The 15,563-nt window shown below is 42.3% G+C and overlaps 2 protein-coding genes across 3 annotated transcripts in view; both read right to left on the bottom strand.

Moving 5' to 3' along the window:
- Positions 1 to 507: 507 nt before the first annotated feature.
- On the bottom strand, positions 508 to 1,277 carry LOC115266148 (uncharacterized). Its single transcript, XM_029872112.2, has 2 exons — positions 1,133 to 1,277; positions 508 to 1,066 (listed from the first exon to the last, which is right to left on the bottom strand). Exon 2 carries the CDS (start codon positions 1,058 to 1,060, stop codon positions 560 to 562), a length of 501 nt encoding a protein of 166 aa, XP_029727972.1. The 5' UTR covers positions 1,061 to 1,066; positions 1,133 to 1,277; the 3' UTR covers positions 508 to 559.
- Positions 1,278 to 11,622: 10,345 nt separating this feature from the next.
- Positions 11,623 to 15,563, bottom strand: part of LOC109422692 (putative leucine-rich repeat-containing protein DDB_G0290503) — a 673,760-nt gene continuing 669,819 nt past the window's right edge. For both annotated transcript variants that reach the window (XR_009999366.1, XM_062860463.1), the window contains one exon: positions 11,623 to 12,775. Coding sequence is in view for 1 of the 2 variants with exons in the window: in XM_062860463.1 (XP_062716447.1) it covers positions 12,767 to 12,775 (9 nt within the window). In the remaining variant the exon portion in view is untranslated. The remainder of the gene's footprint in view (positions 12,776 to 15,563) is intronic.

Raw genomic sequence — 15,563 nt, 5'->3', positions numbered from 1 at the left:
TGCATGCGAATATTGCCTTTGGAGAGGTGGCTATGGAAGCTTTAAAACGTTTTTCGAAAACGTTCCAAAATTTGCCTTTTCAAAACAAACGGGGCAATACGCCCCATCTAAAGAAAAACGTCCAGCCCCGTGGTAAAACTGTCCTAGGGGATAATTCCACCACATGCTTATCCTAGAAGAGTCTTTCAACAAGTGTTTAACTGCATAAAAGTTGCAAAGTAACACAAGCGAACAGAACTAGCTTCGTTTACAATGAAGTCAGCTCACAAGAGGTAAAATATTACGCCAAAAGCCTCGATTTCAGACTTTTTGGTATGTTTATTGCTTTTCTGTACCAATCCACTAACGGACCAGCTTGATGGCAATGATTCTTCAATATTTGAGATTTCTAATCGATCACGCATGCGAAAAGCGCTTGAATCGCTAGAAAATGAAGAGGGGCGTTTTGTCCCGGTGGGGCGCATTATACCCTTTTACCCTACTTGAATTTCGAGTCACATACCTAAGTATATTCATTGATTTATTTGTTCAGTAAAATTCTCAATATTCCATGTCGGACTCATCTAATCCTATCTTCGCAACATTTGGCAATCTGCATCAATCGCTCGAGGTTTCTCTTCTTGATCGGAACTTTGATCAACATATTGGCCTCGAGCATTACCATCTCGTCCCCTCTGGATCGTCTGCTCTCGTAGCACTCCCTGGGACAATCCTCGCATCGGCACGGGCACAGCTCCACCAGTTCCGGTTCCCGGTCGGATTCAGAGCCATCGTCCTCCTCGTCGTCACTTGGGTGCAGCTCCAGCGTGGATATTGGTTGATGATGAGGTGATGCTTGGGCCTGGGCCTTTAGCTCGGCACATTCGAACAGGCGTTCGATCGATGGTTCTTTGCGCAGAGATTCGCGATCGGCGGAAAGGGAGTATGGACCCCCTATTGATAACCGTTCGTCGGAAGCGGAAACCATCTGGATCGTTCCGTCGTCGTAGACGTCCAGAATCAGTTCCAGCTTGTTCGAGCTGGCTAGGCTTGGTTCGTTTTCGGCGTATTGGTAGCTCATGTTTTGCTGGTTGAAGCAAGACTTATAAATTTTGGAGGAAAACGAAGTAGAAATTATGATATGAATAATTACCACGGAAATTTAGAAACTTGAATTTTATTCTGAGAACCAATTTTCCGGTTCACCGTGACAGACTGTCAACTTTCTTGTATTCCAAAGCACACTTGATTAGAAATTGTAGCCCAAGCCCTCCTCCCAAGGCAAAGTATTTACATTAGAAAATAGAAATACACTAGAACTCCAATGCTGCCGCAATTCTGCAAAGTGACGTAAGCGACATTGATAGTTTTGGTCCATTTTTTGGTTATTATGCATAAAACTCTTACTCATCCTCTAAGTTTCTTTCCATAGATGATAGATTACGACTAGATATTGCATTCTAATACAACAGGAATACCACAGTGTTATTCTTACCCCAGATATTATATATAATATACAAGAAAATATCGAAATTTTGAATGGCGCTTACGTCACTTTGCAGAATTACGGCAGAATGGCGCTGTAGTCACTTTTCTTATTTAATTATTTAAACAATTTGAATTGTAATAACTGACTATTTTTAAGTGTCCATCTTATAGAGCATCTTCTGTTTTGGTAAACAAAATTTATTTGACACTTCTAGTACCGCTACTGACGCTGTAAGGGCGTGGCAAACTAGATGTTAGTCACACGAACAGTCGCGACATTGGACTTCTGTGGCTATTTATTCTAATCATTAGAATAACCAGTAGGTTGTCCCAAAAATTGCACATGGTCGAAAAGCTTGGGGGCTCACCCTGCAAATGATGGCTAAGGGTGTTAGAAACAAACTTTTGTATGACGGCAACTTTCAGAAATGACGTTTAGAGGTCGCCCCGGCGAGATTATTGAAAAATGGCCATTTTTCGTAATAAATTTCATACAAATATTTTTTACCGTACAAAAATTGACAATACCCACTATTTTTATATTTTTTACAGCTTGATATAGATCCAAACTACCTGGGAAAAATAATTAACGACATGTTTTGTAGGTAACTTTTTGATACTGAATTTTTGAATTTACTAAAATTTGCCATTTTTTTTATATACTGTGCATTTTACCCATCATAAAAAGTATCTGAATCTAATTCTAATTTAAAACAATTTCCATAAAAAGATAAGAAATTTTATGAGGAAAAACTTTGCCGAAGACAGCATTGCGTTTTTTCTATCCGTTTTAGAGTTATTCACGATTTACTATTTGAAGAAATTTTGATTTTTAGGTATTTTTTTTAAATCACAAAAGAACAGCCCGAAACACATACAAAGTAAAAAATCAAGTACAGTCAGGTCTTTTTTTACGCGGTTTTCATTTACGCGGCCGCGTAAATGAAAACTCCATACAAAAAAAAAATTTCATCGTCTTATTTTTGCATGATTCGTCGAGAAATGGTGAGACTTTTTTTTACGCGGTTTTTTTGAATTTTGAACTGAGTTTTTTTTACGCGGTACGTATCCCCCGCGTAAAAAAAAACCTGACTGTATACTCAACAAGTTTTTGTCTTCAGTGTGTTTAGGAATTACGGTGGCATCATTTATTGAATTTTTGTATCCGTTGACAAATCCATTTTCTTTGATATAGAAAGGTATCTACTAGCGAGAAACTTTATCATTAGGTACCATTTTGAGATGCCTCAGTAGGCCATGGCATATTTAACGGTTATGTACTGACAATGGTTTATACGAGCATAATACACAATCAAACGCACGGCACATTTTCTATATCATTTAGAAGGTGATACATTCCGCAAAACATGCCGTTTTAGTTTTCAATGAAGTTGTTCAAATCGTTCAAAGACATGAATAAATCATTCTAGTAGTCCCTATCATTTTAATCAACATATAGGACGATAAAAATGACGTCACTTGTTTACGTCCAAAACTGTTGTTTACCAGTAATAGCCTACCTTGTCTTATTGTATGCCGTGTATGTGTTTTGGTAATCAAATTGTTCTAACCTTGGATAAAATTACGTTAACTCGCTGGTTCATCTTATCCCACGGGGCTGTCCATAAACCACGTGGTCATGAGGGGGGGGGGGGGGGGGGTTCGGCCAATGACCATTTTGTATGGACAAATAAAAATTTTTGTATGGACTAATGACCACGCGGGGGGGGGGGGGGGGGTTGAAAAGTCCCAAAAAAATGACCACGTGGTTTATGGACAGCCCCCACCCGTTTCAATTTGCCTCGGTGTATCTTATTTTCGGTGTTGATAAGATAGTTCAAGTCAGCAAATGTAAAAAAGACATGCTCTGCTTTTTAGAATGTCTTGAATTGGAACTTAGTATCTAAAAATTGGTACCTATTCTTACGTAAAATGTTCGTAATCGCGATTTGAATTTGGCATGGATCAACGTATTCGCCTTTATTCACTTTGCCACTGTTTCCTGGACTGTTTCACTGATCCAGGACTCATACGTCTTCGTGTAGAAAAATAATTGAGAATAACGACAGGAAAGTAAGATAAACGCGAAAATATGGCTCAACATTTTGTGGAGAATATCTTTAAAAAATCAATAGGCAGTACGAAACTTGTCAAGAGAACTAGCTTTTTAATAAATTCTGCTAGTTAATTTCTATATGAAGGGATTGCATAACAAAAAAAATCAATTAATGATGTCACCATAATTCCATAACACAATCGAGACAAAAACTTGTTGATCATACGTGATTTTTTACTTTGTATGTTTTTTTGAGAAGTTCTTATGTGACATTTTTAGAAAAAAATACATAAAAATTCAAATTTCACCAAATAGTAAATTGTGAATAGCTCTCAAACGGATAGAAAAAACGCCATGCTGTCTTCGGCAAAGTTTTTCCTCATAAAATTTCCTATCTTTTTATGGAAATTGTTTTAAATTAGCATTAGATTCAGATACTTTTTATGATGGGTCAAATGCACAGTATATCAAAAAATGACAAATTTTAGTAAATTCAAAAATTCAGTATCAAAAATTTACCTGCAAAACATGTCGTTAATTATTTTTCCTAGGTAGTTTGGATCTATGTCAAGGTGTAAAAAATATAAAAATAGTGGGTATTGCCAATTTTTGTACGGTAAAAAATATTTGTATGAAATTTATTACGAAAAATGTCCATTTTTCAAAAATCTCGCCGGGGCGACCTCTAAACGTCATTTCTGAAAGTTGCCGTCATACAAAAGTTTGTTTCTAACACCCTTAGCTATCATTTTCAGAGTGAGCCCCCAAGCTTTTTGACCATGTGCAATTTTGGGACAACCTAATAACCAGCCACAGAAATCCAAAGTCGCGACTGTTCGTGTGACTAACATCTAGTTTGCCTCGCCCTTACAGCGTCAGTAGCGGTACTATAAGTGTCAAATAAATTTTGTTTACCATTGGCGTTCTAGTGTATTTCTATTGTATTTACCTACTTAAATACCATGATTTCGAATGAAATTGATCGCTTTTCACAGTTTTTGGTTTCTAATTTTTGAATAGTTTTTGATATGGTCAAACTCAATGCTTTAAATTAAGTACGACCACGGGTTTCATCAGTCCACGAGGTTGAAACTTTTACTGCAAATCATTTTATTGCAATAAATATAATTATTAAACTCTACTAAACTAAGCTATGAAGGACTCCAAAAAAGTAGAACAATATAATATTCCCAAAAACATTCAAAGGACGACACGAGTATGGCGAAAAAAAAATCCAAAATTTGTTAGCCATTGTATATTTTTTGTTTTAAATAGACAATCGGTGTGCCTTATAATCGATCTTCTTCCAAAAATAAGTTCAAACCCTCTACCAAAACGATTTGAGGGTGCACACAGGTGCACACCACACATTTTTTTTTGTTATAGATGTTTTAAACCAGAAGGGTTCATTCGCCTCTTAGTAAATTAACATTACAGCTATTACAATAGTTCAAATAAACTACTTTTCCTTAAGAACATTAACAGTTTAGTTTGCTCAATTTTGAATTGCTAAGTGCGATTTGAATGTTACTGTTGATGCCGATTTTGTTACGAAGGTTATCGTATTGCTTACAACTAGTGATTAAGTGTTCAACAGATAATTCAACTTGACAAACTTCACACGTTTTGGATTGATGTCGATCAAATAGGTACTTCTTGGTGAGTTTGGTATGTCCGATCCTGCAACGTGTTAGCACTTTCTGCTCTTGACGGTCTCGACGATCTTTCCTTTGGCCAATCGCTGGCTTGATTTTCTGTAAAATGTCGCTCGATGATCGTTCCAAATTGGTTTGAATTTTTCGTACGCTTGTTGGGAAATCCACTTGATGACGTCGTCGGCCGGTACATATTCGTGTAGTAATGGGGCAGCTCGGCCCCTTTCAGCGGCTTGATCTGCTCCTTCGTTCCCGGGTATCCCTGAGTGTCCTGGAACCCAGCAGATGGTAATGTTCTTGTGGCTTGCAGATACCAGTACAGATTGTATGAACGGGTGCTTTGTATCTCTTTTTTCTATAGCAGATATACAGCTAGCTGAGTCGCTGGAAATCACGGTGGGATTATCGTCAGCGCTTTCGGCTGCTTTGGCAAGTGCTGTTGCTTCTGCGGAATAAACGCTGCATTGAGCTGATATACTCCCTCCTATTAGAAAATCTTGACTGAACACAGCTAGACCCACCGTGTAGCCGGATTTCGAACCGTCAGTGAATATTTGACTGCATTCCTTATACTTTTGACATTGGAGGTCATTTGTAATGGCTCTAGCAATATTCTTGTTGTGACCTTTTTTGAAGGCCGATTTGATAGACCAATTGATTTTGATGGATGTAAATCCCATGGAGGCAGGTATGCCTATAGTAGTTTGGCGATTGCTGGGATTTGAAGACCGGTTTCATCGTTGAATAGTTCTGTTACTTTATTGCGGAGGTGTTGATGGTCACCATTATAGAGATAAGTGACATTTCAACACACGAACACTGGCGCAAATTTTTCCTCACACAAAAGTGCACGCCGATTGATAGGCTATTCAGATTGCATATGCAAATATTACCCAATCGAATTGGGTAAAACGGGTAAATAATGATAAAACCAACGTCCGGGGCCAGAGTGCAAATATTTTCCTCGCAGTTTCACAACTACATCTACAAAAAAAGCACGCATACATTTGAACGTGATTACCTCTATTGGGTTTCTCAGCAAGTCTGACATAACTTCGAGTAAAAGATTGGACCAATTTTAGGTCCAGTGGTAGCTGTCCGGCCTCGACAGCTAAGCTGATTGTAGGTAATGATATTAGGGCTCCAGATGATATTCTCAATAATTCGTTGTAGATTGTTTGGAAGGTACTGGTGGTGGTGGTTCCGAAAGTAAGCTTGGAGGTACATACAGCATTGGCTATTTTCCTTAGGGTGTTTCAGTCAGCTCTGGATGACAAAGCTTTCAAATAGTTGATGCGACAGACGATTGATTCTTTGGTTTTTGCACCGTGTACAGCAAAGCTTCCTTTCTGATTCATCCACACTCCCAAAAACCGAGCAATTTTTACATCTGGAACAACTTCATTATCGATCCTAACAGCATTCCATGCATTTCTCCATCTGTTTCTGGATTTTTTGAAGATATGAAGGATACAGGATTTGGTGGCAGATAGACTAAATTTGACACTTTTAGCCCACTTATTGACTGCATCCACAGCTTCTATATATTTACTTCGGACTTTCGGAAGGTGTTTGGAAAAAGCGACCAGAACTATGTCATCAGCATAGACTAAACCCCTAATGTTTTTGAGAATAACTTTCAAATACCAGGTTGATAGCAAGCAGGAATATAGGGGCCCATATAGCCGAGGCGGTAAACGCACGGGTATTCAGCATGACCATGCTGAGGGTGACGGGTTCGATTCCCGGTCGGTCCAGGATCTTTTCGTAAAGGAAATTTCCTTGACTTCCTTGGGCATAGAGTATCTTCGTGCCTGCCACACGATATACACATGCAAAATGGTCATTGGCAGAGGAAGCTCTCAGTTAATAACTGTGGAAGTGCTCATAGAACACTAAGCTGAGAAGCAGGCTTTGTCCCAGTGAGGACGTTACGCCAAGAAGAAGAATAAGCAAGCAGGAATAAAATGACAGCTAACACGGATCCTTGGGGAATACCACTATCTTGTGTCCGCTCCGTTGATAAACAACCCCCATAGGACATTTTGAAACGCCGATCCCTGAGAAAGTTGCTAATACAACTCCGAATACGTTTTCCAACGTTGAGGCTATCAATTTGTTGCATAATATGTGAGCGCCAAACTTGATCGTATGCTTTATTAATATCAAGCAAGGCAAACTATGCATGTGCGTTGGTTTGTTCAATTTTGGCCAATATTTCAGCCAAGTCAGCGAAGTAGGATGATGTTCCACGCCAGGCTCTAAAGGGGTTGTCCATAAACCACGTGGTCATGAGGGGGGGGGGGGGGGAGTTCGGCCAAAGACCATTTTGTATGGACAAATAAAAAAAATTGTATGGACTAATGACCACGCGGGGGGGGGGGGGGGGGGGCTTGGTTGGAAAGTCCCAAAAAAATGCCCACGTGGTTTATGGACAGCCCCAAAGCCATGCTGGTGTTCGTCGAGAATGTTGTTTTCTTCGAGAAAGGTCATCAACCTACGGTTCACAATACGCTTATACACTTTGCCAAGGCAGCTGAAGAGCGAGATTGGCCGATATCCTTCTACACGTTGATGACGATTGCTGGATTTGGGTATTGGTATGACGACTCCTTTTTTCCAGCTTTTTGGAAACTTACCTTCCGACCAGACTTTATTGAAGCTTTTTAGTAACGTAAGCTTTCCTGCATATGGCAAACGCTTGATCATCGGATACCCAATTTTACCTTCTCACGTTGAATGTCCGCTGGCAGAGTCGATGGCTCACATCAGTTCGTAAATGGCGAATTCTGTATCAAGTCGAGGGTTATCCGCAGCGTCGATATTTAGATCCCATTCTGAATCAGCTGAAACGTCATTTCCATCACTGGAGGCTCCAGTCTGGAGCTTCCTGAAGATGTTTGAGTCGGCAAGGCGATCAGCGATTATGATCCATCGATTTTGAGACCTCGTTATCCTTTCCTTCTTTTCCCTATTAGACGGTTGAAACATATTATACATGATATAGTAGTTTCTATACGAAATCGTCATTGATTCAAATATTGTGTAACTATATTGATGCTCTAGATTCAGAAATATAGTGCGAACTTTTGCCCCACTGTCGAGGCTTTAACAATGTTCCTTCCTGCAAGAAGCACTGGAAGATTCTTGTTTATTAGAGTGCACCTCTCGAACTACTATGGAATGACGATTCTCCTACATCAAGAGGTTATGTAATAGGGCACTGCACTGTTTTGATTATGTATGGGATTTTGACGTTTCTTGGCCTTGTTGTTTACAAAATTTCTGTAAGAGTGAAAGAAAAGGGGAGAATTTCATGCAGTGCCCTATTCTTCTACTTTCATTCATTACAAATTCTTATTCCAAAAGGTCCAAAAATTACATCAAACTGCTAGAAAAACACATTTTTTGAATAACTCTGCTACTGCATAACGAAATCGTTCCAATTTTTATTGACGAGTATTAGGCCTGATAATGTGTCGAACCCATACAAGTTTGCCTGGGTGCTTAACTCGTGCGCAGAGAAAGACCCACTGCGAACTTTTGCCCCGCATTACTCTACTGTCCAGTTAGTTTTGAAGCTTCAATTATTTTACAATACAGATCAGTTCTATAATAGATGCAAATACCTCTTCCTCGACTATAGTTGCGACCATTTTATATCTATCTAATGTTATTATGCCAACAAGAATTCCGTCATGTGACCATGTTTCCGTGACACAAACCAAATCTAAGGTATGCGCACAGCAACATTTAGTCACCGCATTTTGGATAGATATTTTACAATTTTCAACTATTCGTGGCAACCTATGGAGCAAATGGAAGCTTATTGTGTAAAGATTCGAAAAATATTATAAAATATATTTGGCACGGCATGGTAAAGGCTGGGTATGCTGCGCAATTCAGATCCCACTGTGATCCACTAGCTTCTGCCCAGCAACTCCTATCCCTACCTGCTCGTGGTACCAGCCGAAAACTATGAGCAACCTTAGGAAAGATCGTTTAACGGTGGGAACTTTGGTCGTAGGCTGACATGAAAGGGGGGTTTGCTTTTCCAAACCTAAGCGTCTGTTCTCCAGGAGGAGCGGCTCACAACAGCGTCTGATTCTCATGTTAGGGGCGGCTGATCAACGTTCGAGTGCCAGGGAAGGACTCTAAGCTCAACTGTGCACTATGGTCCTCCGGAAAGTAGGGGGTTGGTGTCAGGCCCTACGAGCCAGCCGTAAAAAACCATTGTAACGGATAATCAGCAACAGAATAATACGAACCGAGACCAACGGCAACGACCCCAGCGGACAAAAAGGACTTGCGATTGGAAACTCGGTACGTGGAACTGCCGATCTCTCAACTTCATTGGGAGCACCCGCAAACTCGCCGATCTACTGAAGGACCGCGGGTTCAGTATCATAGCGCTGCAGGAGGTGTGTTGGACAGGATCCATGGTGCGAACATTTAGAGGTAATCATACCAACAAAGTCTATGATCAATACACGCGAGCTGGGAACAGCTATCATCGTGATGGGTAATATGCAGAGGCGCGTGATCGGTTGGTGACCGATCGACGAAAGAATGTGCAGATTGAGGATCAAGGGCCGGTTATTCAACTTCAGCAAAATAAACGTGCACAACCCACACTCCGGAAGTACTGATGATGACAAGGACGCATTTTACGCGCATTTCGAACGCGAGTACGATCACTGCCCTAGCCACGACGCGACGTCAAGATCATCATAGGAGATTTGAACGCTCAGGTAGGCCAGGAGGAGGAATTCAGACCGACGATTGATAAGTTCAGCGCCCACAAGCAGACGAACAAAAACGGCCTACGACTCATTGATTTCGCCGCCTCCAAAAACATGGCCATACGTAGTACCTTTTTCCAACACAGCCTCCCTTATCGTTACACCTGGAGATCACCACAGCCGATGGAATCTCAAATCGACCACGTTCTGATTGATGGACGGCACTCATCCGACATGATCGGCGTCAGGACCTATCGTGGCGCCAACATCGACTCCGACCACTATCTGGTCTAACTCTCCGTTATCAACAATGTACGGTACCGGCGGCCGCCACGGTACAACCTAGAGCGACTGAAACAACCGGACGTCACCTCAGCATACGCGCAGAATCTCGAGGCCGCGTTGCCAGACGAGGGCGAGCTGGATGAGGCCCCTCTGGAGGACTGCTGGAGTACATCAACGACACAGAGCACCATCGGGTACGTGGAACGGAATCGACGGAATGAATGGTTCGACGAAGAGTGCAGAACGGTTTTGGAGGAGAAGAACGCAGCGGAGCGGTAATGCTGCAGCAAGGGACTCGACACAACGTGGAACGTTACAAACAGAAGCGGAAACAGCAGACCCGCCACTTTCGGGAGAAAAAGCGCCGCCTGGAAGAAGCGGAGTGTGAATAAATGGAACTGCTGTGCCGTTCCCAAGAAACACGGAAGTTCTATCAGAAGCTCAACGCATCCCGCAACGGCTTCGTGTCGCGAGCCAAAATATGCAGGAATAAAGACGGAGGCCTCGTGACGGACGGACGTGATCGGAAAGTGGAAGCAGCACTTCGATCAGCAACTGAACGGTGTGGAGAACGTAGGCACGGGAAACCACGACAACGGAGGAAACGACGACGCCAGTGCAGCGGAGAACGGAAATGAACCAACTCCCACGCTGAGGGAAGTTAAGGATGCCATTCACCAGCTCATAACCAACAAATCAGCTGGTATGGATGGTATCGCAGCTGAACTCATCAAGATGGGCCCAGAAAAGTTGGCCACCTGTCTGCATCGGCTGATAGTCAGGTTCTGGGAAACCGAACAGCTACCGGAAGAGTGGAAGGAAGGGGTTATCTGCTCCATTCACAAGAAAGGCGACCATTTGGAATGTGAGAACTTCAGGGCGATCACTATTTTGAATTTTAGGTGATTTTCGACCGGAATACTACAAGTATACAGATGTTGGCTTTCTCGGTTTAGGGTCAAGCTAAACGGCTAGTTTTGGATTACCCGACGTTTCGGCCGGCCAATAAAGCCGGCCGAAACGTCGGGTAATCCAAAACTAGCCGTTTAGATTGACCCTAGACCGAGAAAGCCAACATCTGTATACTATTTTGAATGCTGCCTACGAAGTGCTATCCCAGATCATCTTCCGTCGTCTGTCACCTAAAACGAATGAGTTCGTTGGAAGTTATCAAGCCGGCTTCATCGACGGCCGGTCGACAACGGACCAGATCCTCACCGTACGGCAAATTCTCCAGAAATGCCGTGAATACCAGGTCCCAACGCACCACCTGTTCATCGACTTCAAAGCGGCATACGATAGTATCGACCGCGCAGAGCTATGGAGAATTATGGACGAAAACAGCTTTCCTGGGAAGCTGACATAGGAAAACAACCTATAGAGGAATTTCGGATACTTGCCAAGAAAACACGCACCATTTCTAATAAAGTTTCAATATATTATTACATTCTGTTTCTACAATTGCTTGTTGATGTGTCCGTTACATTGGGATTTGTTTCTAACATGTTTTTTTTTGCTGTTTATCTGTTGTTTTGAGTATATTTTCAAACAATGTGGAAGCTCACCAATTAGTCTATCCACTGACACGTGGCTGTCTACTAGTTTCCACAATTCTAATGGTTCTATCATGCATTTTGAACATGCACATGCAGCTGAACAGATGCATTGCTTTCGTTTTAGACTCAAAATAGAGATTTGTAAATTTCAACGAAAAAAATAAATAACAATTTCCGTTTTTAGAGAGGTCATTCGGTGAAAACTTCCGTAAAATTGAAGAAAAGGAAACGAAAATTAAGACAAAACCAAATAAAATCAAAACTTTCCTCAGAGGAAATCAAAGCAGTCACTACAAAGTAAATTGTACTACAAAATAAAACCTAAACTTACGTGTGGCTTCCGGCTATGTACAGTAGAGAAGGGGTGGCGGGACACCATAAACTAAACAACGAAGAACAAAAATAAAAAAAGTACGAAGTAAAGTGCAAGCTTAACATAATTATTTGTGTAACTGGGAAATAATGATGCAAACCAAGTGTGTCTACGAATTTCTGACTGGGCAGTTTTGGGGATCGAACAAACTCAATCTTGAAAGCTTGTTGTGTCATGGGGGGTCGTCGGGGGTAGTGTAATTTCCAAAAAGAAATTAAACCATTCGTCATCGGTGTGGCGCTAGCGCAGTTGCGCCACACGATTCGTTTCGTTCAGTTTCGAGTTTTCTTCTTTTTTTTTGCTTGTTTGTGTTTCTAATGTAATGGTCGTGGATTGGTGCGGGCGGTATGCTTAAATAGGTGTTTGTTGCCATGACGGGTGCTGACAAAGTTGTCCTTCTCTTATCCTACAGGGGATTGTATGATGTACAAAATTAATATTTAACAAAGTGAACGACTAGAATCATTTTCTTCTTCAAGGGCGGCGGCGACGCCTGCTGCGACTGCGTCGGAGTGATGAATTTTTCGGGTTTTTCTGGTTTTTGCAATTTGCTGGCCTGCTACTTTTCCATGTCGAATGCTGCTTTCGCTGGAGTGTGTCCAAACTTCTAAATGACTTAACTGTAAGGCACTTTAGATGATCTAAACGTAGGTGGCGTGGAAGATAAAAGATTGCATTGATTAGAATTCAGTATAGCAAACTTAAGGAACGGAAAGGTCACCAACCGCTCCCCTAAGTGGCATAGGAAAAAAACTATTTTGGCTGTATCCTTATTTTTCAATATTTGTTTTTAATAAAGATACAAAAACGGACAGCGTTTCTCTCAAAATCCTAAGAGGGATTCTCTCAGAATCATGAAAAAATTCTCTCAGTATCCTCAGAATCCTAAGAAGGATTCCCTCAGAATCCTGAGAAGGATTCCCTCAGAATACTGAGAAGGATTCCCTCAGAATACTGAGAAGGATTCCCTCAGAATCCTGAGAAGAATCCCCTCAGAATCCTGAGAAGGATTTCCTCAGAATCCTGAGAAGGATTCCCTCAGAAGGATTCCCTCAAAATCCTGAGAAGGATTCTTCAGAATCCTGAGTAGGATTCCCTCAGAATCCTGAGAAGGATTCCCTCAGATTCCTGAGAAGGATTCCCTCAGAATCCTGAGAAGAATTCCCTCAGAATCCTGAGAAGAATTCCCTCAGAATCCAGAGAAGAATTCCCTCAGAATCCTGAGCAGATTCCCTCAGCATCCTGAGAAGGATTCCCTCAGAATCCTGAGAAGGATTCCCTCAGAATCCTGAGAAGGAATCCCTCAGAATCCTGAGAAGGATTCCCTTAGAATCCTGAGAAGGATTCCCTCAGCATCCTGAGAAAGATTCTCTCAGAATCCTGAGAAGGATTCCCTCAGCATCCTGAGAAGGATGCCCTCAGAATCCTGAGAAGGATGCCCTCAGAATCCTGAGAAGGATGCCCTAAGAATCCTGCAAAGGATGCTCACAGAATCCTGAGAAGGATTCCCTCAGAATCCTGAGAAGGATGCCCTCAGAATCCTGAGAAGGATTCCCTCAGAATCCTGAGAAGGATTCCCTCAGAATCCTGAAAAGGATTCCCTCAGAATCCTGACAAGGATTCCCTCAGAATCCTGACAAGGATTCCCTCAGAATCCTGACAAGGATTCCCTCAGAATCCTGACAAGGATTCCCTCAGAATCCTGACAAGGATTCCCTCAGAATCCTGACAAGGATTCCCTCAGAATCCTGAGAAGGATTCCCTCAGCATCCTGAGAAGGATTCCCTCAGCATCCTGAGAAGGATTCCCTCAGCATCCTGAGAAGGATTCCCTCAGCATCCTGAGAAGGATTCCCTCAGAATCCTGAGAGGGAATCCCTTAGAATACTGAGAAGGATTCCCTTAGAATCCTGAGAAGGATTTCCTCAGCATCCTGAGAAAGATTCCCTCAGCATCCTGAGCAGGATTCCCTCAGAACCCTGAGCAGAATTCTCTCAGAATCCTGACAAGGATTCCCTCAGAATCCTGAGAAGGATGCCCTCAGAATCCTGAGAAGGATTCCCTCAGAATCCTGAGAAGGAATCCCTCAGAATCCTGAGAAGGATTCCTTCAGAATCCTGAGAAGGATTCCCTCAGAATCCTGAGAAGGATTCCCTCAGAATCCTGAGAAGGATTCCCTCAGAATCCTGAGAAGGATTCCCTCAGAATCCTGAGAAGGATTCCCTCAGAATCCTGAGAAGGATTCCCTCAGAATCCTGAGAAGGATTCCCTCAGAATCCTGAGAGGGAATCCCTTAGAATACTGAGAAGGATTCCCTTAGAATCCTGAGAAGGATTCCCTCAGCATCCTGAGAAAGATTCCCTCAGCATCCTGAGCAGGATTCCCTCAGAACCCTGAGCAGAATTCTCTCAGAATCCTGACAAGGATTCCCTCAGAATCCTGAGAAGGATGCCCTCAGAATCCTGAGAAGGATTCCCTCAGAATCCTGAGAAGGAATCCCTCAGAATCCTGAGAAGGATTCCCTCAGAATCCTGAGAAGGATTCCCTCAGAATCCTGAGAAGGATTCCCTCAGAATCCTGACAAGGATTACCTCAGAATCCTGAGTAGGATTCCCTCAGAATCATGAGAAGGATTCCCTCAGAATCCTGAGAAGGTTTCCTTCAGAATCCTGAGAAGGATTCCCTCAGAATCCTGAAAAGGATTCCCTCAGAATCCTGAGAAAGATTCCCTCAGAATCCTGAGAAGGATTCCCTCAGAATCCTGAGAAGGATTCCCTCAGAATCCTAAGAAGGATTCCCTCAGAATCCTGAGAAGGATTCCCTCAGAATCCTGAGAAGGATTCCCTCAGAATCCTGAGAAGGATTCCCTCAGAATCCTGAGAAGGATTCCCTCAGAATCCTGAGAAGGATTCCCTCAGAATCCTGAGAAGGATTCCCTCAGAATCCTGAGAAGGATTCCCTCAGAATCCTGAGAAGGATTCCCTCAGAATCCTGAGAAGGATTCCCTCAGAATCCTGAGAAGGATTTCCTCAGAATCCTGAGAAGGATTCCCTCAGAATCCTGAGAAGGATTCCCTCAGAATCCTGAGAAAGATTCCCTCAGAAACCTGAGAAGGATTCCCTCAGAATCCTGAGAAGGATTCCCTCAGAATCCTGAGAAGGATTCCCTCAGAATCCTGAGAAGGATTCCCTCAGAATCCTGAGAAGGATTCCCTCAGAATCCTGAGAAGGATTTCTTCAGAATCCTGAGAAGGATTCCCTTAAAATCCTGAGAAGGATTCTTCCCTCAGAATCCTGAGAAGGATTCCCTCAGAATCCTGAGCAGGATTTCCTCAGAATCCTGAGAAAGATTCCCTCAGAATCCTTAGAAGCATTCCCTCAGAATCCTGAGCAGGATTTCCTCAGAATCCTGAGAAAGATTCCCTCAGAAT

This window comes from Aedes albopictus, chromosome 3, assembly GCF_035046485.1.
Source record: "Aedes albopictus strain Foshan chromosome 3, AalbF5, whole genome shotgun sequence".
Classification (NCBI taxonomy): Eukaryota; Metazoa; Arthropoda; class Insecta; order Diptera; family Culicidae; genus Aedes; species Aedes albopictus.
The sequence above is the reverse complement of the archived record's forward strand: the minus strand, read 5'-3'. Positions and strand labels throughout refer to the sequence as shown.